This window comes from Bolinopsis microptera, chromosome 13 (assembly GCF_026151205.1).
Source record: "Bolinopsis microptera isolate Bmic1 chromosome 13, MBARI_Bmic_1.0, whole genome shotgun sequence".
NCBI lineage: Eukaryota > Metazoa > Ctenophora > Tentaculata > Lobata > Bolinopsidae > Bolinopsis > Bolinopsis microptera.
In genome coordinates, this window is record NC_087084.1 from 4,077,426 (window position 1) to 4,103,232 (window position 25,807).

General features: G+C 39.5%; 1 protein-coding gene across 3 annotated transcripts in view; it reads left to right on the forward strand.

The window, feature by feature from the left end:
- The first annotated feature begins 301 nt into the window (after positions 1-301).
- LOC134825059 (protein O-mannosyl-transferase TMEM260-like) overlaps positions 302-25,807 on the forward strand; it is a 41,446-nt gene continuing 15,940 nt past the window's right edge. Inside the window, exons 1-9 of one of the 3 annotated variants that reach the window (XM_063837177.1) lie at positions 302-369; positions 524-679; positions 978-1,161; positions 1,321-1,495; positions 1,701-1,814; positions 1,970-2,102; positions 20,219-20,309; positions 25,040-25,139; positions 25,338-25,433. In XM_063837177.1, coding sequence (XP_063693247.1) covers positions 315-369; positions 524-679; positions 978-1,161; positions 1,321-1,495; positions 1,701-1,814; positions 1,970-2,102; positions 20,219-20,309; positions 25,040-25,139; positions 25,338-25,433 — 1,104 coding nt within the window. In that variant the 5' untranslated portion in view covers positions 302-314. Of the gene's footprint in view, positions 370-523; positions 680-977; positions 1,162-1,320; positions 1,496-1,700; positions 1,815-1,969; positions 2,103-15,403; positions 15,484-15,642; positions 15,799-16,096; positions 16,281-16,434; positions 16,610-16,820; positions 16,935-17,089; positions 17,223-20,218; positions 20,310-25,039; positions 25,140-25,337; positions 25,434-25,807 lie in introns of those variants that run through there. The other 2 variants (XM_063837176.1, XM_063837175.1) reach the window with 2 other exon arrangements.

The window sequence follows — 25,807 nt, forward strand, 5'->3', positions numbered from 1 at the left end:
TATATGATATAATTATAATTAAAGTGATATTTTCTGAATAGATTTATTTTGAGATAATAGTATATTTGTGTTTCACTGATTTGTAAACTGAAGACGTAAATAGTTGTTTGTTGCTGAATATTTTCACCTCACCCTTTAGAACCGCTCTGACATGGTTAGTACCTGACACTTGTGTCAGTTGCTAACCATATAATAGGCGGTATACAAGCACATTATTTCATTTCATTTATCAAATAAGATTATGGCTACTAATCATTGTTGTTTTGCTTAGTAATATTACTCAATAATTAGATTCCACTCCAGCATAATAATTAATGGGAAAATCAAAAGGAAAATATCAACCTCCAAAAAATGGGCATGCAAACAAAGGTAAGTTTATTGTTACAGATCCAAATTAAAGTGTTAGTTACAGTAAGCTAGATCATTCAATGTTGAAAACAGTCATATAAATATAATAACAGAGTTCATATATGAATAATAGAGTTCAGTAATTTACCAAAATTGAAATTGTATCCTATTTCAGGATCTCCAAAGATCGAAGCAGTGGAAGAAAAACAGTTGGAGCAGAAAGAGTTGGAACCCATATTTGATCTTCAATGGCACTCTTACATAGCTCTAGGACTATTCGTTAGCGTCTATCTTAAGTGTACATCAGCTTCAATCCCTAGTGGGGATGCAGGTTTGTAATTGAACATTTTAAACACAATCATGACTTTAAATAATGCAAATTACATAAAACAAATAATCTTGAATACAAAATTTATTATGATTATTAGTGGATGATTTTGTTCCAATTGCTTTTTTAGTGCCAGCAATCTTGCCTTATTAAGGTATTAGAAAGTCTAGAAATGAGAAAAGGCAATTTTTTGAGAAAAGACAAATAAAAAGAAACAAGTTTTATCTAGTCCTGTAGACTAATCTTTCCTTTCTGCTTTTCCAAAAGAAATTGTCTTTTCTTAATCACTACATTTTCTTAGGAGACTTCATCATGGCGGCGCAACATTTCGGAGTAGCGCACCCTCCAGGGTACCCTCTCTACGTAACAGCTGGATACGTGTGGATGAAAATTATGCCCTTTGGAAATCCTGCTTTCAAGCTCAACGTTCTCACTAGTTTCATTGGTGGTTTAGCTGCTTTTGTTGTTTACCTCACCACGTATAAGTTAGTAAATTTTTGTAGAAGGATTACATTTGTGGCCATTGATGTTTAACTTACTTTTTTACTTGCATTCAACTAATAGTATTAAGACTTTAAGACCAAAGATTATAGTAACAAATTAATTTTTAAAACAAGCTGATTTCTAAGTTCACTGTTTCGCAGGATCACCAAGTTCATCCCAAGCGCGGTGTTTGCAAGTACAGTTTTTGGTTTCTCCCATTTGATCTGGTTTCACTCAGTGGGAGCTGAGATATTCTCCCTTAACAACTTGTTTTGTTCTCTACTTCTCTACTGGGTTGTGAGATTCCAGCAGGCTGACGTGTCAAACAGAGCAAGGGTATGTTATAACATGTACATAATGTATTGCATAAATATAGTGTAAAAACTTCGTTACTTCTCATTTTCACCTCTAGCTCGTTATTTAGTTAGTACTTATGATTTTTACCTAATTTTTGTTATTTTAGAATTAGGCTTTAAAGGTTTAAATCCTACAATGGTATAATTCACGGGAATTTTAATTTAACGATAAATATCCATTTCAGGTAGCAATGGAGGCAAGTGTCTTATCTGGTCTTAGCATGTGCAATCAACATACCAGTGCTTTATTCATTGTAGTTATAGGTGGTTGGATGTTCTTATCTCTTCTAAAAGATAAGGTACGTGAGTTTTTAGCATATTTTAGCGAGATTCTGTACTTTTGGTTGAATGAACTAACTCAAACTTAGTTGATTTCGGACGAAATCTAATCAAGAATAAGTTTTACCTAAAACAAAGCAGTATACTGTTTTAATTCACCTAATTCCTCTTTCAGGCGATAACAATGCAACAGTTTCTGCACACAGGAGTGGCATTTGGAGCAGCACTGACACCTTACATACAACTCCCTGTTAGCGCATACTTTGCTAAAGCACCTAGCACGTGGGGCGATCAGCGCACTGTAGCAGGTGACTAACAAATATTACAAATATTTATAATTATAAATATGTAATATCTTAATTAATCAATTGAATGGTTTAGTTTAACCAAATTATGGTTAATTTTTAGGAGTACTGTAAGGAAAAACAGAATGTTTGTTTCCCCAAAACACCTTTTCCGTCGATATTCATTGATTTAATCGATTTATTCATCGATTTATTCATCGATTTATTCATCGATTATGTGAGTGTGGAATGCTGACGTACTACATTCGAACATAGTTTACATACTGTACCTGGTAGATGTAACGTCGTACCCTAAATCTAATTGTAATGTTCTTTACTTTAGAGTCTGTTGTTGTGTGAAACTACGTGAGCTATAACAATGTAATCTTTCAGATAATAGTCGTGAATATATGAATTTTAATTAAATACGACTGAAAGTTGGACTAACTAAATAAATGGTGATTTTCTCATCTCCATAATATTATCTTCTCTCCTTTATTATGCAAATGAGAATTATACGGTCTGCCTAGATTGTTTACTAAAATATGCAAATTAAAACAACATTTGCATAACAATAGAGTTCTTGACATTGTTGATTGTACAGCTCTTGACTTCGTACTAAATCTGCATGGTAAGATTTGTCTAGATCTTTCAAACAAACACACAGTTAGCTGTTACATAACACTTACACTTACAAAACTATTAGCTGTAATACTTACTTACACTGAAGGATGGTGGAGTGACGATTAATATAAAGGAAAGTGTTGGCGACCTTACACAGCGCATTTTTCTAATTGGAGATAGCTACAAAATTTAGCCCACTCTTTTGGACCTTTTGCTGTGCCATGTTTCTCAGAGCTCTGATCAGCTCAAAGTCTCACTACTTTTGTCATTAGCATCTGTCTGCGTGTAGACGTCCTAAAGGAAGAACTTTATAGTTTATAAGTTCAACACTTAGTGTTAGCATTTTAACACGTCTTGCAAGCCCCGGTGTAGTGTAGACTGCAGTTTTACAGACACACAAATACAGCTGTGAACAGTTGTTGAGTCAGCTGTGAACTGTTGTTGAGTCAGCTGTGAACTGTTGTTGAGTCAGCTGTGAACTGTTGTTCAGTCAGCTGTGAACTGTTGTTGAGTCAGCTGTGAACTGTTGTTGAGTCAGCTGTGAACTGTTGTTCAGTTAGCTGTGAACAGTTGTTGAGTCAGCTGTGAACTGTTGTTGAGTCAGCTGTGAACTGTTGTTGAGTCAGCTGTGAACAGTTGTTGAGTCAGCTGTGAACTGTTGTTGAGTCAGTTGTGAACTGATGTTGAGTCAGCTGTGAACTGTTGATGAGTCAGCTGTGAACTGTTGTTGAGTCAGCTGTGAACTGTTGTTCAGTCAGCTGTGAACAGTTGTTGAGTCAGCTGTGAACTGTTGTTCAGTCAGCTGTGAACTGTTGTTGAGTCAGCTGTGAACTGTTGTTGAGTCAGCTGTGAACAGTTGTTCAGTCAGCTGTGAACTGTTGTTGAGTCAGCTGTGAACTGTTGTTGAGTCAGCTGTGAACAGTTGATGAGTCAGCTGTGAACAGTTGTTGAGTCAGCTGTGAACTGTTGTTCAGTCAGCTGTTCACTGTTGTTGAGTCAGCTGTGAACTGTTGTTGAGTCAGCTGTGAACTGTTGTTGAGTCAGCTGTGAACTGTTGTTGAGTCAGCTGTGAACTGTTGTTGAGTCAGCTGTGAACAGTTGTTGAGTCAGCTGTGAACAGTTGTTGAGTCAGCTGTGAACTGTTGTTGAGTCAGCTGTGAACTGTTGTTGAGTCAGCTGTGAACTGTTGTTGAGTCAGCTGTGAACTGTTGTTCAGTCATCTGTGAACTGTTGCTGTGAACGATTGTTGAGACTCATATTAGTTTTACAGACACACAAATACAGCTGTGAACTGTTGATGAGTCAGCTGTGAACTTTTGTTGAGTCAGCTGTGAACTGTTGTTGAGTCAGCTGTGAACTGTTGTTGAGTCAGCTGTGAACTGTTGTTGAGTCAGCTGTGAACTGTTGACGAGTCAGCTGTGAACTGTTGTTGAGTCAGCTGTGAACTGTTGATGAGTCAGCTGTGAACTGTTGTTCAGTCAGCTGTGAACTGTTGAGGAGTCAGCTGTGAACTGTTGTTCAGTCAGCTGTGAACTGTTGTTGAGTCAGCTGTGAACTGTTGACGAGTCAGCTGTGAACTGTTGTTGAGTCAGCTGTGAACTGTTGTTGAGTCAGCTGTGAACTGTTGTTGAGTCAGCTGTGAACTGTTGATGAGTCAGCTGTGAACTGTTGTTGAGTCAGCTGTGAACTGTTGTTGAGTCAGCTGTGAACTGTTGTTGAGTCAGCTGTGAACTGTTGTTGAGTCAGCTGTGAACTGTTGTTGAGTCAGCTGTGAACTGTTGATGAGTCAGCTGTGAACTGTTGATGAGTCAGCTGTGAACTGTTGTTGAGTCAGCTGTGAACTGTTGTTGAGTCAGCTGTGAACTGTTGTTGAGTCAGCTGTGAACTGTTGACGAGTCAGCTGTGAACTGTTGTTGAGTCAGCTGTGAACTGTTGTTGAGTCAGCTGTGAACTGTTGATGAGTCAGCTGTGAACTGTTGATGAGTCAGCTGTGAACTGTTGTTGAGTCAGCTGTGAACTGTTGTTGAGTCAGCTGTGAACTGTTGTTGAGTCAGCTGTGAACTGTTGTTGAGTCAGCTGTGAACTGTTGTTGAGTCAGCTGTGAACTGTTGTTGAGTCAGCTGTGAACTGTTGTTGAGTCAGCTGTGAACTGTTGTTGAGTCAGCTGTGAACTGTTGTTGAGTCAGCTGTGAACTGTTGTTGAGTCAGCTGTGAACTGTTGTTCAGTCAGCTGTGAACTGTTGTTGAGTCAGCTGTGAACTGTTGTTGAGTCAGCTGTGAACTGTTGTTGAGTCAGCTGTGAACTGTTGATGAGTCAGCTGTGAACTGTTGTTCAGTCAGCTGTGAACTGTTGTTCAGTCAGCTGTGAACTGTTGTTGAGTCAGCTGTGAACTGTTGTTGAGTCAGCTGTGAACTGTTGTTCAGTCAGCTGTGAAAAGTTGTTCAGTCAGCTGTGAACTGTTGTTGAGTCAGCTGTGAACTGTTGTTCAGTCAGCTGTGAACTGTTGTTGAGTCAGCTGTGAACTGTTGTTGAGTCAGCTGTGAACTGTTGTTGAGTCAGCTGTGAACTGTTGTTGAGTCAGCTGTGAACTGTTGTTGAGTCAGCTGTGAACTGTTGTTGAGTCAGCTGTGAACTGTTGTTGAGTCAGCTGTGAACTGTTGTTCAGTCAGCTGTGAACTGTTGTTCAGTCACCTGTGAACTGTTGTTTAGTCAGCTGTGAACTGTTGTTGAGTCAGCTGTGAACTGTTGTTGAGTCAGCTGTGAACTGTTGTTGAGTCAGCTGTGAACTGTTGTTCAGTCAGCTGTGAACTGTTGTTGAGTCAGCTGTGAACTGTTGTTCAGTCAGCTGTGAACTGTTGTTCAGTCAGCTGTGAACTGTTGTTGAGTCAGCTGTGAACTGTTGTTCAGTCAGCTGTGAACTGTTGTTCAGTCAGCTGTGAACTGTTGTTCAGTCAGCTGTGAACTGTTGTTGAGTCAGCTGTGAACTGTTGTTGAGTCAGCTGTGAACTGTTGTTCAGTCAGCTGTGAACAGTTGCTGTGAACGGTTGTTGAGTCAGCTGTGAACTGTTGTTGAGTCAGCTGTGAACTGTTGTTCAGGCAGCTGTGAACTGTTGTTCAGTCAGCTGTGAACTGTTGTTCAGTCACCTGTGAACTGTTGTTTAGTCAGCTGTGAACTGTTGTTGAGTCAGCTGTGAACTGTTGTTGAGTCAGCTGTGAACTGTTGTTCAGTCAGCTGTGAACAGTTGCTGTGAACGGTTGTTGAGTCAGCTGTGAACTGTTGTTGAGTCAGCTGTGAACTGTTGTTGAGTCAGCTGTGAACTGTTGTTGAGTCAGCTGTGAACTGTTGTTGAGTCAGCTGTGAACTGTTGTTGAGTCAGCTGTGAACTGTTGTTGAGTCAGCTGTGAACTGTTGTTGAGTCTGCTGTGAACTGTTGTTGAGTCAGCTGTGAACTGTTGTTGAGTCAGCTGTGAACAGTTGTTGAGTCAGCTGTGAACTGTTGTTGAGTCAGCTGTGAACAGTTGTTGAGTCAGCTGTGAACTGTTGTTGAGTCAGCTGTGAACTGTTGTTGAGTCAGCTGTGAACTGTTGTTGAGTCAGCTGTGAACTGTTGTTGAGTCAGCTGTGAACTGTTGTTGAGTCAGCTGTGAACTGTTGTTGAGTCAGCTGTGAACTGTTGTTCAGTCAGCTGTGAACTGTTGTTGAGTCAGCTGTGAACTGTTGTTGAGTCAGCTGTGAACTGTTGTTGAGTCAGCTGTGAACTGTTGTTGAGTCAGCTGTGAACTGTTGTTGAGTCAGCTGTGAACTGTTGTTGAGTCAGCTGTGAACGTTGTTGAGTCAGCTGTGAACTGTTGTTGAGTCAGCTGTGAACTGTTGTTGAGTCAGCTGTGAACTGTTGTTGAGTCAGCTGTGAACTGTTGTTGAGTCAGCTGTGAACTGTTGTTGAGTCAGCTGTGAACTGTTGTTGAGTCAGCTGTGAACTGTTGTTGAGTCAGCTGTGAACTGTTGTTGAGTCAGCTGTGAACTGTTGTTGAGTCAGCTGTGAACTGTTGTTGAGTCAGCTGTGAACTGTTGTTGAGTCAGCTGTGAACTGTTGTTGAGTCAGCTGTGAACTGTTGTTGAGTCAGCTGTGAACTGTTGTTGAGTCAGCTGTGAACTGTTGTTGAGTCAGCTGTGAACTGTTGTTGAGTCAGCTGTGAACTGTTGTTGAGTCAGCTGTGAACTGTTGTTGAGTCAGCTGTGAACTGTTGTTGAGTCAGCTGTGAACTGTTGTTGAGTCAGCTGTGAACTGTTGTTGAGTCAGCTGTGAACTGTTGTTGAGTCAGCTGTGAACTGTTGTTGAGTCAGCTGTGAACTGTTGTTGAGTCAGCTGTGAACTGTTGTTGAGTCAGCTGTGAACTGTTGTTCAGTCAGCTGTGAACTGTTGTTGAGTCAGCTGTGAACTGTTGTTGAGTCAGCTGTGAACTGTTGTTGAGTCAGCTGTGAACTGTTGTTGAGTCAGCTGTGAACTGTTGTTGAGTCAGCTGTGAACAGTTGTTGAGTCAGCTGTGAACTGTTGTTGAGTCAGCTGTGAACTGTTGTTGAGTCAGCTGTGAACTGTTGACGAGTCAGCTGTGAACTGTTGTTGAGTCAGCTGTGAACTGTTGATGAGTCAGCTGTGAACTGTTGTTCAGTCAGCTGTGAACTGTTGTTCAGTCAGCTGTGAACTGTTGTTGAGTCAGCTGTGAACTGTTGTTGAGTCAGCTGTGAACTGTTGTTCAGTCAGCTGTGAAAAGTTGTTCAGTCAGCTGTGAACTGTTGTTGAGTCAGCTGTGAACTGTTGTTCAGTCAGCTGTGAACTGTTGTTGAGTCAGCTGTGAACTGTTGTTGAGTCAGCTGTGAACTGTTGTTGAGTCAGCTGTGAACTGTTGTTGAGTCAGCTGTGAACTGTTGTTGAGTCAGCTGTGAACAGTTGTTGAGTCAGCTGTGAACTGTTGTTGAGTCAGCTGTGAACTGTTGTTGAGTCAGCTGTGAACTGTTGTTGAGTCAGCTGTGAACTGTTGTTCAGGCAGCTGTGAACTGTTGTTCAGTCAGCTGTGAACTGTTGTTCAGTCACCTGTGAACTGTTGTTTAGTCAGCTGTGAACTGTTGTTGAGTCAGCTGTGAACTGTTGTTGAGTCAGCTGTGAACTGTTGTTGAGTCAGCTGTGAACTGTTGTTCAGTCAGCTGTGAACTGTTGTTGAGTCAGCTGTGAACTGTTGTTCAGTCAGCTGTGAACTGTTGTTCAGTCAGCTGTGAACTGTTGTTGAGTCAGCTGTGAACTGTTGTTCAGTCAGCTGTGAACTGTTGTTCAGTCAGCTGTGAACTGTTGTTCAGTCAGCTGTGAACTGTTGTTGAGTCAGCTGTGAACTGTTGTTGAGTCAGCTGTGAACTGTTGTTCAGTCAGCTGTGAACAGTTGCTGTGAACGGTTGTTGAGTCAGCTGTGAACTGTTGTTGAGTCAGCTGTGAACTGTTGTTCAGGCAGCTGTGAACTGTTGTTCAGTCAGCTGTGAACTGTTGTTCAGTCACCTGTGAACTGTTGTTTAGTCAGCTGTGAACTGTTGTTGAGTCAGCTGTGAACAGTTGTTGAGTCAGCTGTGAACTGTTGTTCAGTCAGCTGTGAACAGTTGCTGTGAACGGTTGTTGAGTCAGCTGTGAACTGTTGTTGAGTCAGCTGTGAACTGTTGTTGAGTCAGCTGTGAACTGTTGTTGAGTCAGCTGTGAACTGTTGTTGAGTCAGCTGTGAACTGTTGTTCAGTCAGCTGTGAACTGTTGTTGAGTCAGCTGTGAACTGTTGTTGAGTCAGCTGTGAACTGTTGTTGAGTCTGCTGTGAACTGTTGTTCAGTCAGCTGTGAACTGTTGTTGAGTCAGCTGTGAACAGTTGTTGAGTCAGCTGTGAACTGTTGTTGAGTCAGCTGTGAACAGTTGTTGAGTCAGCTGTGAACTGTTGTTGAGTCAGCTGTGAACTGTTGTTGAGTCAGCTGTGAACTGTTGTTGAGTCAGCTGTGAACAGTTGTTGAGTCAGCTGTGAACTGTTGTTGAGTCAGCTGTGATCAGTTGTTGAGTCAGCTGTGAACTGTTGTTGAGTCAGCTGTGAACAGTTGTTGAGTCAGCTGTGAACTGTTGTTGAGTCAGCTGTGAACTGTTGTTCAGTCAGCTGTGAACTGTTGTTGAGTCCCCATATCCAAAAAATTTTTAATTTCCTACATTCTCAATTTTTTCGTTTTCCGTGGCCCGCTCGCTTCGCGAGTCTTTGTATTCGCGCGGTTCAAAGATTTTTCATGGCGGATTCCAGATTCTCAATTTTACTTTTTTGGGCCCGGAATGCTTTTTAATAGATATTCCTAGGTTACTTTTGGGGGCGAAGCCCCCGAAAATTTTGGAAATTTAAACTAGATTTGGCCTCCTGGAACGAATCTGACAATGGAGAACGATTTTAGCATACTATTTTCTGATTTCAATTTTATTGGGATAAATTGTCTGGATTCTAGAATCCCTAAACACTTGGCTTAACTAAAGCACGAAATAGGAGACAGCATGAAGTATCAAGAGTTTATAATTTTGGCAAGAATCACAAGTCAATGTTTGACGTTACTTTAGTTGTATCACGTGCTTTCTGAAAACTGTTACATGCGATGTTTTAACGATAAATACGGGATTGTAAATTTTGCTCATACTTAAAGCTCTTGATCAGTTTTATAAATTCTGAGTCAAGATGGGGGGGGGGGCCAATGACTACCAATGGAGACTTTTGGGGACTAATGGGGACTAAAAATCATGGGGACTAGAGGTCAACTCGTTGACGTAATTTGTCCCCATAAGTCCCCAGAATTTTTGACAGTTATTTATGGTTTTCAAGTTAGTTAGGTACTCTAACAGCCCTCAAGTAGCTCCCAAGAAGTCAGGAATGTCCAGTGACCATTTATAAATATTCTAGACTTCAGTCTTGAGAAGTTTACGATCTGGTCTGGAGAAGCCAGATTTTTTGAAATCTAAATGGGGACTAATGGAGACTTTTGGGGACTAATGGGGACTAAAAATGGGGACTCGGGGTAAAATCGTTGACGTAATTCCCCAAGTCCCCAAAAGTAGTCATTGCCCCCCCCCCCCCCCCCCCCCCCCCGTCAAGATCAATCCAAGATATGTATATTTAGCAAAGTGATACCTAACTAGGATCAGGAGCATGTAAAGATAATTCATGCAAAAATGATTTCCACCCGATTAATGTCTTAATGTGATAGCTACCTCAACTTAGGTTGATTCGGTATGAATTCATAGGGCTGATGCCCTGGGTGACACCTCTTAAAATGAACTATTAGATTATCGGCTCGAGTACAAACTTCTTTGCATATACCGCATTGGACCTCGGATTTAGACTTGAACTTTGGACGATTCATGATTAATAGGAAGTTCAACAACCCAATGTAAGCAACAAAAGCAAGCGGGCAGAGCGACTAATTAAAAAACTAGAAAAAGTCCAATTCTCACGCCCATTCTAGCATCATCGTACAGATTAGTTAAAACGCCCTGTTTTTCTGATATTTTCTCACGCCACATGAATTTGGGCTGGGTGTGTGCAGTGTGATACACACATTGAAGACGTGATGTGTATATGCTACTGCTTGCCAATACAGATATCGGGTGACACTGTAGACATATCCGGTTTCATAGACTAGATAAGTAGATAGTAAAATGTTAATAAAGTAATAATGGGGGGGGGGGGGGTGACATGTCTCCAATGTCTCCAATGTCTTTTGTCTTTTTTGAAAAGATAGGGTGCAGAGACATGTCCTGGAGACATTGGAGACATTGGAGACACAGCTTTTGGAGACATTGGAGACATTGGAGACATTGGGGACATTGGAGACATTGGAGACAAAGCTTTTGGAGACATTGGAGACATTGGAGACACTGGAGACGTAGATGTATGATTGGAGAAGGAGGAGGATCTAGGAGGAGGATGACCCAGGAGGAGGACTCAGGAGGAGAAGGAGGAGGATGAGGACTCAGGAAGAGGACTGAGGAGGACTGAGAAGGAGGAGGACTGAGGAGTACTGAGGAGGATGGCTGACAGGGACAAAAGGATTTCGCGATTATTTTGGCCAAATTTCGCGGTACCGCGAAATTTAACAGGCTATACATTAAACTATACATAAAATTTGTCGCGGAGAATGGGAAATTTCGCGATTTCGTACATGCCGCGAAATCCTTTTGTCCCTGATGGCTGAGGAGGATGGCTGAGGAGGATGACTGAGAGGGAGGAGGAGGAGGAGGAAGAGGAAGAGGACTGAGGAGGAGGAGTAGGACTGAGGAGGAGAAGGAGGAGGACCTAGGAGGAGGACCCAGAAGGAGGACTCAGGAGGAGGAGGAGGAGAACTCAGGAAAAGGACTGAGAAGGAGGAGGACTCAAGAGTACTGAAGAGGATGACTGAGGAGGAGGAGGAGGAGGAGAAGGACTGAGGAGGAGAAGGAGAAGGTGGAGGAACTAGGAGGAGGATGAACCAGGAGGACTCAGGAGGAAGAGGGGGAGGACTCAGGAGGAGGACTTAGGAGGAATGAGAAGGAGGAGGACTGAGGAGAACTGAGGAGGAGGAGGAGGACTGAATAGGAGGAGGAGGGGGACTGGGGAGGACTGAGGAGGAGGAGGACTGACGAGAAGGATGAGGAGGAGGACTGAGGACTGAGGACTGAGGAGGAAGAGGAGGATGAAGAGGAGGAAGAGGACCCAGGAGGAGGAGGACTGAAGAGGACGATGAGGATGAGGACTGAGGAGGAGGAGGACTGAGGAGGATGGCTGAGGAGGATGACTGAGAGGGAGGAGGAGGAGGACTGAGGAGGAGGAGGAGAAGGACTGAGGAGGAGAAGGAGGAGGACCTAGGAGGAGGAGGACCCAGGAGGAGGACTCAGGAGGAGGACTCAGGAGTAGGACTCAGGAAAACTGAGGAGTGAATAGGAGGAGGAGGGGGAGGACCTAGGAGGAGGAGGACCCAGAAGGAGGACTGAGAAGGAGGAGGAGGAGGAGAACTCAGGAAGAGGACTGAGGAGGACTGAGAAGGAGGAGGACTGAGAAGGAGGAGGACTGAGGAGTACTGAAGAGGATGACTGAGGAGGAGGAGGAGGAGAATGACTGAGGAGGAGAAGGAGAAGGTGGAGGAACTAGGAGGAGGATGAACCAGGAGGAGGACTCAGGAGGAAGAGGGGGAGGACTCAGGAGGAGGACTTAGGAGGAATGAGAAGGAGGAGGACTGAGGAGAACTGAGGAGGAGGAGAAGGAGGACTGAATAGGAGGAGGAGGACTGACGAGAAGGATGAGGAAGAGGACTGAGGACTGAGGAGGAAGAGGAGGAGGATGAAGAGGAGGAAGAGGACCCAGGAGGAGAAGGACTTAAGAGGAGGATGAGGATGAGGACTGAGGAGGAGGAGGAGGACTTAGGAGGACTGAGGAGGATGGCTGAGGAGGATGACTGAGAGGGAGGAGTAGGACTGAGGAGGAGGAGGAGAAGGACTGAGGAGGAGAAGGAGGAGGACCTAGGAGGAGGAGGACCCAGGAGGAGGACTCAGGAGGAGGAGGAGGACTCAGGAGGAAGACTCAGGAAAACTGAGGAGGAGGAGGAGGAGTGAATGGGAGGAGGAGGGGGACTGGGGAGGACTGAGGAAGAGGAGGACTAAGGAGAAGGATGAGGAGGAGGACTGAGGAGGAGGATGAGGACTGAGGAGAAGGACTGAGGAGTACTGATGAGGATGGCTGAGGAGGACGGCTGAGGAGGATGACTGAGGAGGATGACTGAGAGGGAGGAGGAGGAGGAGGAGGAGGAGGAGGAGGAGGAGAAGGAGGAGGACCTAGGAGGAGGAGGACTCAGGAAGAGGAGGACTCAGGAGGAGGACTCAGGAAGAGGACTCAGGAGGAGGACTGAGAAGGAGGAGGACTGAGGAGAACTGAGGAGGAGGAGGATGAGGACTGAATAGGAGGAGGGGAACTGGGGGAGGACTGAGGAGGAGGGGGACTTGGGGAGGACTGAGGAGGAGGAGGAAGACTGATGAGGAGGAGGACTGAGGAGGAGGACTGAGGAGGAGGACTGATGATTGAGGAGGAAGAGGAAGAGGATGAAGAGGAGTAGGAGGACTCAGGAGGAGGAGGACTCAGGAGGAGGAGGAGAACGAATGAGGAGGACTGAGGAGGAAGAGGAGGAGGAGGAGGAGGAGGAGGAGGCTGTGTCTCCAATGTCTCCAAAAGCTGTGTCTCTAATGTCCCCAATGTCCCAAATGTCCCCAATGTCTCCAATGTCTCAAAAAGCTGTGTCTCCAATGTCTCCAAAAGCTGTGTCTCTAATGTCCCCAATGTCCCAAATGTCCCAAATGTCTCCAATGTCTCCAAAAGCTGTGTCTCCAATGTCTCCAATGTCTCCAATGTCTCCAATGTCTTTGTCTTTTTCGAAAAGATAAGGTGCGGGAGACATTGGAGACATGTCACCCCCCCCCCCAATAATGACAACTATTTATGTCGTGTACTCGAAAATGCCCCAATAATTAGCATCTGGTTAGTGGTTACTTGATGCACAGATTTTGTAGCTAATAGCAACAAACTTTGGTCTGTGAAACGAAATTTGATAGACTGGATCAGTGGATCCCTGACTGAGGACATTTAAATAACGGTCCAGCAACTTTTAGTCTGCTCTTTCACTTAAATTCCTATTGAAATATTATCGAAAATTCTCAGAGTTGGCTCTTGAATTTCCTACTTTTTGTCAAAAATTTCCTACTTTTAAAAATTTCCTACATTCTTAGAATGCGAGAATGCGGGTTTTTGGATATGGGGTTGAGTCAGCTGTGAACTGTTGTTGAGTCAGCTGTGAACTGTTGTTGAGTCAGCTGTGAACAGTTGTTGAGTCAGCTGTGAACTGTTGTTGAGTCAGCTGTGAACTGTTGTTGATTCAGCTGTGAACTGTTGTTGAGTCAGCTGTGAACTGTTGTTGAGTACTGTGAACTGTATTGAGTCAGCCGTTGCACAGTTGTTGAGTTAGCTGTGAAACTGTTGTTTGATCAGCGTGAACTGTTGTGATCCAGCTGGAACCTGTTGTTGATCAGCTGGGAACAGTTTGAGTCAGCTGTGATCTGTTGTTGAGTCAGTGTGAACTGTCTTTTGCTTGTGAACAGTTGTTCAGTCACTGTAACTGTTTTCATCATCTGTGAACAGTTTGCTGTGAACGGTTGTTGATTCAGCTGTGAACTGTTTGATCAGCTGTGAACTGTTGTTGAGTCCAGCTGTGAACTGTTGTTGAGTCACGGTGAACTGTTTGTTGAGTCAGCTGTGAACTGTTGTTGAGTCTGCTGTACTCACGGAGGACACACATTGAGTCCAGCTGGAAACTGTTGTTTGAGCAGCTGTGAACTGTTGTTGATCAGCTTGAACTGTTGTTGTATGACAGTGACTCAAGCTGTGAACATTGTTGAGTCGAGGAGCTGTGAACTGTTTGTTGAGGTCACTGTGAACTGTATGGTTGTAGTTATGAGGGGAGCAGCTGTGAAACTGTTTTTGTCATACTGTGAACTGTTGTTGGATCAGCTGGAGAACATGTTGTTTGAGTCACTTGAACTGTTGTTGATCAGCTGGAACTGTTGTTGGAGTTCACTGTGATCTGTTGTGGGAGTCAGCTTGAACTGTTGTTGTTCAGCTGTGAACTGTTGTGTGATCTGCTTTGAACAGTTGTTTGAGTTTAGCTGTGATCTGTTGTTCAGTCTCTGTGAACTTGTTGTGTCTGCTTTAGCTGATGTTGAGTCAGGCTGTGAACTGATGTTGATCAGCTGTGATCGTTTTCTGTCAGCTGTGAACTGATTTTAGTCAGCTGAACTGTTGATCCTGTATAAGTTAATTGTTAGAATGTATTATCAATGATATCATTAGATTACTCAATCACAATATTATCAAATATATCATTAGATCAATCAATCACAATATGTCCTTGACACTAAGTCAAATCACAGATTTTTTCCGAAGGCAATAGTGAAAGGTTAAAAATGGTCGTTTTTGCAGAAAAACGTGGATTTGGAGATAGCGGTAAGCGGGTCTGAATATGGTGTCATTCCTTTCATTCGTTCGTTAGTTACCATGACAACTTACCATGTGTGCGCACGAGGATTGCTTGCGGAGATGTGGTGTATAGCTAGCCTGTGGTCAATGAATGCGCAACGCGATTTTAATGTATACTACTATGTAATGTATAATATTAGGTAATAAGCCCAATTTGTGCGTGGCGTTATAGCACGCGTAGTGTACTGATGTGTTTCAATATTATTATTATGAAATGAGCTGATTAGAGCTTATATTTATAGTTATAGGAAATGGAAATCTAGCGTCCGCCAAAAGGAAACAACGGAATATTGTGGTATATTGTTAATCGTAGTGTGGAATATATCAATAAAACTTCATATGATTACTATATGATATAATTATAATTAAAGTGATATTTTCTGAATAGATTTATTTTGAGATAATGTAGTTGTTTGTTGCTGAATATTTTCACCTCACCCTTTAGAACCGCTCTGACATGGTTAGTACCTGACACTTGTGTCAGTTGCTAACCATATTATAGGCGGTATACAAGCACATTATTTCATTTCATTTATCAAATAAGATTATGGCTACTAATCATTGTTGTTTTGCTTAGTAATATTACTCAATAACTAGATTCCACTCCAGCATAATAATTAATGGGAAAATCAAAAGGAAAATATCAACCTCCAAAAAATGGGCATGCAAACAAAGGTAAGTTTATTGTTACAGGTCCAAATTAAAGTGTTAGTTACAGTAAGCTAGATCATTCAATATTGAAAACAGTCATATAAATATAATAACAGATCAGAGTTCATATTTAAATAATAGAGTTCAGTAATTAACCAAAATTGAAATTGTATCCTATTACAGGATCTCCAAAGATCGAAGCAGTGGAAGAAAAACAGTTGGAGCAGAAAGAGTTGGAACCCATATTTGATCTTCAATGGCACTCTTACATAGCTCTAGGACTATTCGTTAGCGTCTATCTTAAGTGTACATCAGCTTCAATCCCTAGTGGGGATGCAGGTTTGTAATTGAACATTTTAAACACAATTATGACTTTAAATAATGCAAATTACATAAAACAAATAATCTTGAATACAAAATTTATTATGATTATTAGTGGATGATTTTGTTCCAATTGCTTTGTTAGTGCCAGCAATCCTGCCTTATTAAGGTATTAGAAAGTCTAGAAATGAGAAAAGGCTATTTTTTGAGAAAAGACAAATAAAAAGAAACAAGTTTTATCTAGTCTTCTAGACTAATCTTACCTTTCTGCTTTCCCAAAAGAAATTGTCTTTTCTTAATCACTAAATTTTCTCAGGAGACTTCATCATGGCGGCGCAACATTTCGGAGTAGCGCACCCTCCAGGGTACCCTCTCTACGTAACAGCTGGATACGTGTGGATGAAACTTATGCCTTTTGGAAACCCTGCTTTCAAGCTCAACGTTCTCACTAGTTTCATTGGTGGTTTAGCTGCTTTTGTTGTTTACCTCACCACGTATAAGTTAGTACATTTTTGTCGAAGGATAACATTTTTAAATGATTCCATTGATGTTTAACTTACTTTTTTACCTGCATTCAACTAATAGTAAGACCAAAGATTATAGTAACAAATCAATTTTTAAAACAAGCTGATTTCTAAGTTCACTGTTTTACAGGATCACCAAGTTCATCCCAAGCGCGGTGTTTGCAAGTACAGTTTTTGGTTTCTCCCATTTGATCTGGTTTCACTCAGTGGGAGCTGAGATATTCTCCCTTAACAACTTGTTTTGTTCTCTACTTCTATACTGGGTTGTCAGGTTTCAGCAGGCTGACGTGTCAAACAGAGCAAGGGTATGTTATAACATAAATGTACATAATGTATTGCATAAATATAGTGTAAAAACTTCGTTACTTCTCATTTTCACCTCTAGCTCGTTATTTAGTTAGTACTTATGATTTTTACCTAATTTTTGTTATTTTAGAATTAGGCTTTTTAAAGGTTTAAATCCTACAATGGAATAATTCACGGGAATTTTAATTTAACGATAAATATCCATTTCAGGTAGCAATGGAGGCAAGTTTCTTATCTGGTCTTAGTATGTGCAATCAACATACCAGTGCATTATTCATTGTAGTTATAGGTGGTTGGATGTTCTTATCTCTTCTAAAAGATAAGGTACGTGAGTTTTTAGCATATTTTAGCGAGATTCTGTACTTTTGGTTGGATGAACTAACTCAAACTTAGTTGATTTCGGACGAAATCTAATCAAGAACAAGTATAACCTAAAACAAAGCAGTATACTGTTTTAATTCACTTAATTCCTCTTTCAGGCGATAACAATGCAACAGTTTCTGCATACAGGAGTGGCATTTGGAGCAGCACTGACACCTTACATACAACTCCCTGTTAGTGCCTACTTTGCTAAAGCACCTAGCACATGGGGCGATCAGCGCACTGTAGCAGGTGACTAACAAATATAACAAATATTTATAATTATTATAAATATGTAATATCTTAATTAATCAATTGAATGGTTTAGTTTAACCAAATTATGGTTAATTTTTAGGAGTACTGTAAGGAAAAATAGAAAGTTTGTGTCCCCAAAACACCTTTTCAGTCGATATTCATCGATATTCATCGATATTCATCGATATTCATCGATTTAATTTATTCATCGATTTAACTTCAGCATTTTTGTCGTTTATGTAAGTGTGGAATGCTGACGTACTACATTCAAACATAGTTTACATACTGTACCTGGTAGATGTAACGTCGTACCCTAATTATAATGTTCTTTACTTTAGAGTCTGTTGTTGTGTGAAACTACGTGAGCTATAACAATGTAATCTTGCAGATAATAGTCGTGAATATTTGAATTTTAATTAAATACGACTGAAAGTTGGACTAACTAAATAAATGGTGATTTTCTCATCTCCATAATATTATCTTCTCTCCTTTATTATGCAAATGAGAATTATACGGTCTGCTTAGATTGTTCACTAAAATATGCAAATTAAAACAACATTTGCATAACAATAGAGTTCTTGACATTGTACAGCTCTTGACTTCGTACTAAATCTGCAGTAAGATTTGTCTAGATCTTTCAAACAAAACACAGTTAGCTGTTACATAACACTTACACTTACTTACAGTGTTAGCTGTAATACTTACTTACACTGAAGGATGGTGGAGTGACGATTAATATAAAGGAAAGTGTTGGCTACTTTACACAGCCCATTTTTCTAATTGAAGATAGCTACAAAATTTAGCCCACATTTTTGGACCTTTTGCTGTGCCATGTTTCTCAGAGCTCAAAGTCTCACTACTTTTGTCATTAGCATCTGTCTGCGTGTAGACGTCCTAAAGGAAGAACTTTATAAGTTCAACACTTAGTGTTAGCATTTTAACACGTCTTGCAAGCCCCGGTGTAGACTGCAGTTTTACAGACACAAAAATACAGCTGTGAACTGTTGTTGAGTCAGCTGTGAACTGTTGTTCAGTTAGCTGTGAACTGTTGTTGAGTCAGCTGTGAACTGTTATTCAGTCAGCTGTGAACTGTTGTTGAGTCAGCTGTGAACTGTTGTTGAGTCAGCTGAGTAAGATGTTCCAGCCTGATGAAAACTGACATTTTCAAGAACACAAGATAGCTTTATAAACCAGTACTGCTGAGTTTTAAAATATCTGTCGTTCAGTAGACTTGTTAGAACTGATGTGTTGAAAAAACGGTCTGTAAAAGTAGTTTTGCGCGCGGTTCTGTAAAGAATTAGACAGTGTTTTTATGTTTTTAACATATTTAACATATTTAAATTACTGATTTAAATGTTTTTGTATGGCTGTTTTTCTAAACTGCAAGCTTGTCAGGACGGAGTCGGGAGTTATGTTTGGAATGTATCACACATGGTAAACGTGGTTACCGCGCTGTAAAATTATACTTTCTGTTCTTATTTTTCAAACGAAAAGCGTCGATGAATTGCAGATGGAAGTTTAAAATTTAAATAACAGCTACGGGTTGCTTTTGTTAGTGGTGGAAGTTTGTGACGTCACGTGGCTGTTCTATGTAACGTAGTTAAACCAATTTATATTCCAAATTGCGATCGGATAGTTTAATCTCGGGGCAATCAGTAATTATGCATGTGGATTATAATAATATGTTCATTATCTGATTTTCTTATTATTATATATATATAAATATATAATGGTATTACTGGTTGGCCTTGTTCCATATTATACTGTACAATAGATAATTTATAATACTGATGGGATATTATAATGCATTATCATTGTATTGATATACTTATGCATTATGTTATACGCAAAGTTAATATTATATACATAAGATAAGAGAATATTATATTATTATATAATAATCAATCTTACTGCCGGCGCCTGTAACTTCGTTATCTAACCTGTGCGTTAGTGTGACCCTCAACTTTGAGGACTCAATTGTTGTACGAAACCCTCAATTATTGCTGTTAACGAACCAGGTGCCCCACAATTGTGTGTACTATGTACTATGTAGGTATCTGTAGAAAACATGCAGAGTCAGAGTTAGTGAGTTACACGTGCTTTAGATTTAGTAAATAACTACCTGTAAAATGAGGAACGAATTACAATATCAATGGGGCACGAACTGTGTACATGTCTGTGTACATGTCTGTGTACAGGTCTGTGTACAGGTCTGTGTACAGGTCTGTGTACAGGTCTGTGTACAGGTCTGTGTACATGTCTGTGTACAGGTATGTGTACAGGTCTGTGTACAGGTCTGTGTACAGGTCTGTGTACAGGTCTGTGTACAGGTCTGTGTACAGGTCTGTGTACAGGTCTGTGTACAGGTCTGTGTACAGGTCTGTGTACAGGTCTGTGTACAGGTCTGTGTACAGGTCTGTGTACAGGTCTGTGTACAGGTCTGTGTACAGGTCTGTGTACAGGTCTGTGTACAGGTCTGTGTACAGGTCTGTGTACAGGTCTGTGTACAGGTCTGTGTACAGGTCTGTGTACAGGTCTGTGTACAGGTCTGTGTACAGGTCTGTACACTGCAACTGGTCTGTGATTCCGTGTACAGGGTACAGGGTGTACGGTTACACACAATAAGTTTAAACCCCTCCAACTTCCTCTAATCTCCTTCCTTCACTATTTTCTGAAGCATATGCTTATGGTATAAGTTTAATACCAGTCTAGAATACTCATTCTAGACTGGCTATAGCCTATAGGGGTGGTTACTAGGGTGGTAACACTATAGGGGTGGTTACTAGGGTGGTAACACCTAAAATTACTAGTATAGAAAGGAAAAATCGGGCTACCTGGGTATAGCCACTCTGGTAATTAAATAAAACAATAATATAGAATAATATTATATTATCTTCCTGAATAATGGAATAATTTGTCTTATAAAATTGTTGATTCAAATAAACATTTTTTTTCCTTAGAATTTGTCGTTTTCTTGACTATTTCCTATTCAGGTATCTGGAAGCATGTTGCTCGAGAAGAGTATGGAACGTTCAGGTTAACGGCTGATGACAATACTTCTGGGGATCTGTTTGCAAACATGGCGTGAGTTAACATATTTAACATATTTAACACATTACTTAAACTACTAATTTAACAGTTAACACATTTTGCTGCAACATCACAATTCACATTGTTGCCCTGTAACAGTTACCACTCTATCACGGCTTGGGTGAATTCTTGAGTGCTATATTGTCTGGTATATATGTATTATAAACGTTGAGTAACGGGCCGCTGGATCATGAATTAATCGAAGCGAACTGAACTTTAGTGTACTGTTCTTTATTATCCATTTAATGAAATCTTTATGTAATTATTATATTATGCAATTATATAATTATGTAATTATGTAATTATGTAATTATGTAATTATGTAATTATTGATTAATTATTGACAATTTACAGTAAATTACCTGCCTTATAAAAGTGTTACACATGGAACTTAGGTTTTTATTTCTATTTTACCAGCACGTTAAGAGTAAGGATTAAGGAATGCAGTGTATCAGTAAAACCTTACTACGTAAGTGTAGTAAAGGTGTAGTAAAGGTGTAGTAAAGGTGAAGTTAAAACCTTACTACCCAGAGGGATAGTAAAATAATTACGCCTGTAGCGTAGAAACCTATGTACAGTCTAGCATACATTTTCCTGAAAAACATGTTATTATTTTTTATCAATAAACTTTCAAAATGTTTACAAATACATCATTTTATTTCAAAGAAAATTCGCCGAATGACCTTACATGCCTTGACAAGTGACCGAGTGTAAACAAAAATAATATTATATAATGTTATATGTATAAACAGTTTGACGTGATCATATTGATTAGATAAAAGTAACAAGCATTCCGTTACACGAATTTGAAAAATGTTTCTGCAACTCTCGAGAAAACTTGTATGCATTATTAGTCTGAAACGAAAAAGATACCAATTCATTACCATGGTTACCATGGTAAATGGCCTATTATCATCCTGGTAAAATCCTAGTAATACCAGTACAGTCTAGTCATACCAATACAGTCTAAAACTGACGAAATAACCAGTTCACAGTTATGGAACTTAACCTTGTGAGCTATAATTAACCTGTCACAAACAACAAGATCCCACTACTGCATGATATTATAGTCTACAATCTGTAAACACTATAGTGATATTAAAATATTTGATGTCCAGTGTATTATTTTATGTAGTAAATGTAATAATATAGTTCAGGGTTATTGTAATAAAAAGAATCAATATTATTGAGAACATGTACCATCACATTATAATACATTGATATAAATTAATGTGAATAATGTTGTGTAGTTAAGGTGTAGTTAAGGTGTAGTTTTTATACAGTGTATAATATTATTGTGTAGTTAAGGTTCTAAAAATTACATTTTATAGGATTAGTGTTTAGTTAGATATGTAGTTATAACTTTAAATTCCTCATGTAATTAAGCTGTAGTTAAGGTGTAGTTAACTGTGTATTGTGTAACCCTGTACCTTAACCTGGTTGCTATGGTAATAAAGCTATAAAGGTATGTATTTTAGTAGGTCTCCAGGAAGCGTGTATTATCGGTAATATTGAGGTAAGTTACAAAGTACCTTTACTGGTTGTAGTACCGAATACTGTGCCACTTTACTTGGTGACAAACACATACTTCCTATTTACTTCCACCTGTAAAATAACTAACAATTGGTTATGTTTTACCAAATGGTAAAATCTTTTAACATCTGATGAGAATTACGGGAGTTGATCGTAAAACCATCATAGTACATATTATATTAGAGTATTAGCACTGATGACTGATGACTGATGACTGATCTATCAGTCGCGGAAATAAATGAGCTCTAAAGTCTAAACGATGTATTCTGATATTTACCATACTATGATTTGGTTAAACTTTACGGATCAGGGTCACTATAAGTAGACCACCCGACTGGATGTTCCAGTTAAACAATTAAACAGTTAAACAATTAAACAATTAAACAATTAAACAATTAAACAATTAAACAATTAAACAATTAATGGGAACAAGGAGATACTATTGATTTTGTGCAACCTAGAGTAGGAAGTTTATAGGGGACTTCATGATATGTATTCAGTAGCATTCATGAACAACACTATCTCAATGAATGTGCCTCAGACAGATTTCCTATCTAAGAGTTGAAGTGACGTGTGAATATACTAAGTATGGCAACAGAAGCCAAACTAGGGTCGGACCAATTAGGGCCGATAACATACATCAGGCCTTTTTTATAATTCAATTGTTTGATTAGAGTTGAACAGTTCGTACGCTACTCATTTGAAAACGTATCACTTGTCAATACTTTAATACTCTGGGGATCTAAAGTGTCTTATTGTGTTAAATATCGAACTTATTATAATAACTAGTGTTACCCTTGCCTACGGCCGGGACTTCACTATTGTACATAGTTGAAATGCAAAAGTATAAACCCGCCTATTACATTCGAAAACACGGTGCGAAAGTATGAACTCGCTCAGTTCAAACATACCACAATTTAATTCTGAGTCCCCCTCACGTATCTAATACTAGTAATATTTGATAACTTAATTAAGGCTTACGCAATCTTGATTGTCTTATAAAATATATTATTTTGTACATGTTATTGTAGTGTACCAATATAATATGAACCTGCAGTCTGCACACAGATATTGAACTGTAGGTTAGTCCAACTGCTAGGTTGCTTACTTTAGTTCAACATAACAATAATACTCCAGCAACTTACAAACTGTACATTAGATACATGTACTGATATTTACAGTTAGTTGTTACACTCACTAATCGTTGTAAGGTACTCCGTGAGGGACAGTGCAGATATAATATACTTGTTAAATACCACGCCTATCTTACGAGATAGAAGATAATATGATAAGACAACGTCATGATAATTAGTGCTATTAATTAGTGTTATTAATTAGTTGTCTACAAGTAAGTTTACTAATTGTCATAGAAGTTTATTTAGATCCGCTCGGTCTAAATAAAACACTTTTGAAAAAGATAAAAAGTGTTTATCTTTTTATTTATACTTTACACGACAGACATACCAGTTTATTTTCGTAAGCACGTAGCACTCAACAGCCAAGGTATTATTGTATTATAATTATCACGTCAAAGCAGTTGATATTGATAATATAAACTCCTATTCTTACTAACTATATAATTATCACGACAAAGCAGTTGATAATAAACTTCTATTCTTTCTAATTGTCGCGACAATTAGTCGATTATAAGCGATTATTTTTTGAACCGTTTATAATCGTAAAAAAATCGATTATAAACGGTTTTTTTAAAGCGCCGAAAAAGCGCCCGATAAGCGATTATCAGCGCCGATAATAAAATTTCGTTTATGGAAACTTGCCTCTAATTATATAATTATCACGACAAAGCAGTTGATATAAACCACTATTCTCTCAATAAGTCAATTTTACTGAATTTATTTGACGTTTGTTAAAGTTATTTAAGGTATATTTTTAAGTGTATATTAGCAGCCGCTCTTCGTGCTGGAGCTGATACGATTGAATCATGAATGTCTTCTAATACCTTATTCTAGCCTCATTCTATTTTCTAGCCTCATTCTATTTTCTAGCCTCATTCTATTTTCTAACCTCATTCTATTTTCTAACCTCATTATATTTTCTAACCTCATTATATTTCTAGCCTCATTTTACCTCGCTCTCATCTAAGTGAAGCCTCACTGCTTATAGATAGATGAATAAATTCTAGATAAATAAATAAATTCTAGTATTTTTTACAACCTCCGACATTAAAAATGATCCTAAGATATCATTTAAGTCATTCAAGCGAGACTTAGTGTGGAAATATCTAATATCGAATTCTCTCCGTATTAAAGTAGTGGAACTACTACTACAGCTGAGCAAACTGTGCGGAGGATGGAATTGTGACGTCATCTCATCTTACTAACACAAGAATTAAAGTTGTTATAACTTATAATATAAGATCAGTAAACAGAAAGTACACAACTATTTACATAATTTTATAGTTCCTACTGAATCTCATAATGAACCATTGTTAGATTCTTGCTCAATACTAATTATCAGTATAATTTTCATGTGATGTTAATCTCTGCAAAACCTTTGTTTACGTTACTTACATGCCTTGAGAAAAGTTTATTGTACAGACAACATGCAATTTTGTGCTGATATATTCGTATCAGTTTGTCCACAAAAAACGTGCATGTACAGTTAAATTTATCTTGTGCAGGCAACAAGGTTACCAGGTTACCAGGTTACCAGGTTAAGGGTCCTTACCTCACTCTAACCTCACTCTTACCTCGCTCTAACCTCACTCTTACCTCGCTCTAACCTCACTCTAACCTCACTCTTACCTCGCTCTAACCTCACTCTTACCTCGCTCTAACCTCACTCTTACCTCACTCTTACCTCACTCTTACCTCGCTCTTACCTCACTCTAACCTCACTCTAACCTCACTCTTACCTGGCCTCACTCTTACCTCACTCTTACCTCACTCTAACCTCACTCTAACCTCACTCTTACCTCACTCTAACCTCACTCTTACCTCGCTCTAACCTCACTCTAACCTCGCTCTAACCTCACTCTAACCTCACTCTAACCTCACTCTTACCTCACTCTAACCTCACTCTTACCTCACTCTTACCTCACTCTAACCTCACTCTTACCTCACTCTAACCTCACTCTTACCTCACTCTTACCTCACTCTAACCTCACTCTAACCTCACTCTTACCTCGCTCTAACCTCACTCTAACCTCACTCTAACCTCACCCCCCTCAGAACGTACACAAGTGATCTAGTACACGAACTAACCAACATAACACTGGTTCTGTGTTTACTGTGTGTAGCTACTGCTTGGTTCTTTCCTCGTATCAGAACTGTAAGTTTACTTTAATTAACTAATTATCTTAATGGTTGATAATTAATGATTAATTAATTGATAAGATTTTTTGTGGATTTAAGTTTTCGCTTATGCTATTCATATTGTTAATCTGTATTGACTGAAAGGGTGTTTTAATCGATGCCCGATAATTTTATTAATTAACTAATTATCTAATAGTAATAGCTTAATTAACAGGTAGTGTACGTGTACGTAGCAAACATATTTGTGTACATGATGTTCTTCTGTAACCAAGCCAACATTGATCACTCAAGAGAGCTCATGAAGGGTGTAGTAAGTATTTTAAACTTTTAATTTCTTAATTACTTTTATTAATGTCTTAATTAACCAATTAGTTAGTTTATGAGAAACTTATTTTTTGACGTATTAATTCACAATTTTTCCGTATACTACTGTACTTGCTAAATGCTATTACGACATAATTAATTAATTCTTAATTAATGAAAGTAAAGTAAAGTTAAGTAAATTAATGCAAGTAAAGTGCACTATAATCGTGCAAACCTTCTTAATTTCTTAGATTCATTTAAAATTTAGTTACCTCCACATTGCTGTGACTTGCGAACGAAGTTGGTTTTTTTTTCTTCTTAAAATTGGAATCTCTTATGTTTTTTTTGTGATTTCCTTGAGATACGAAGAGAACGGTATGC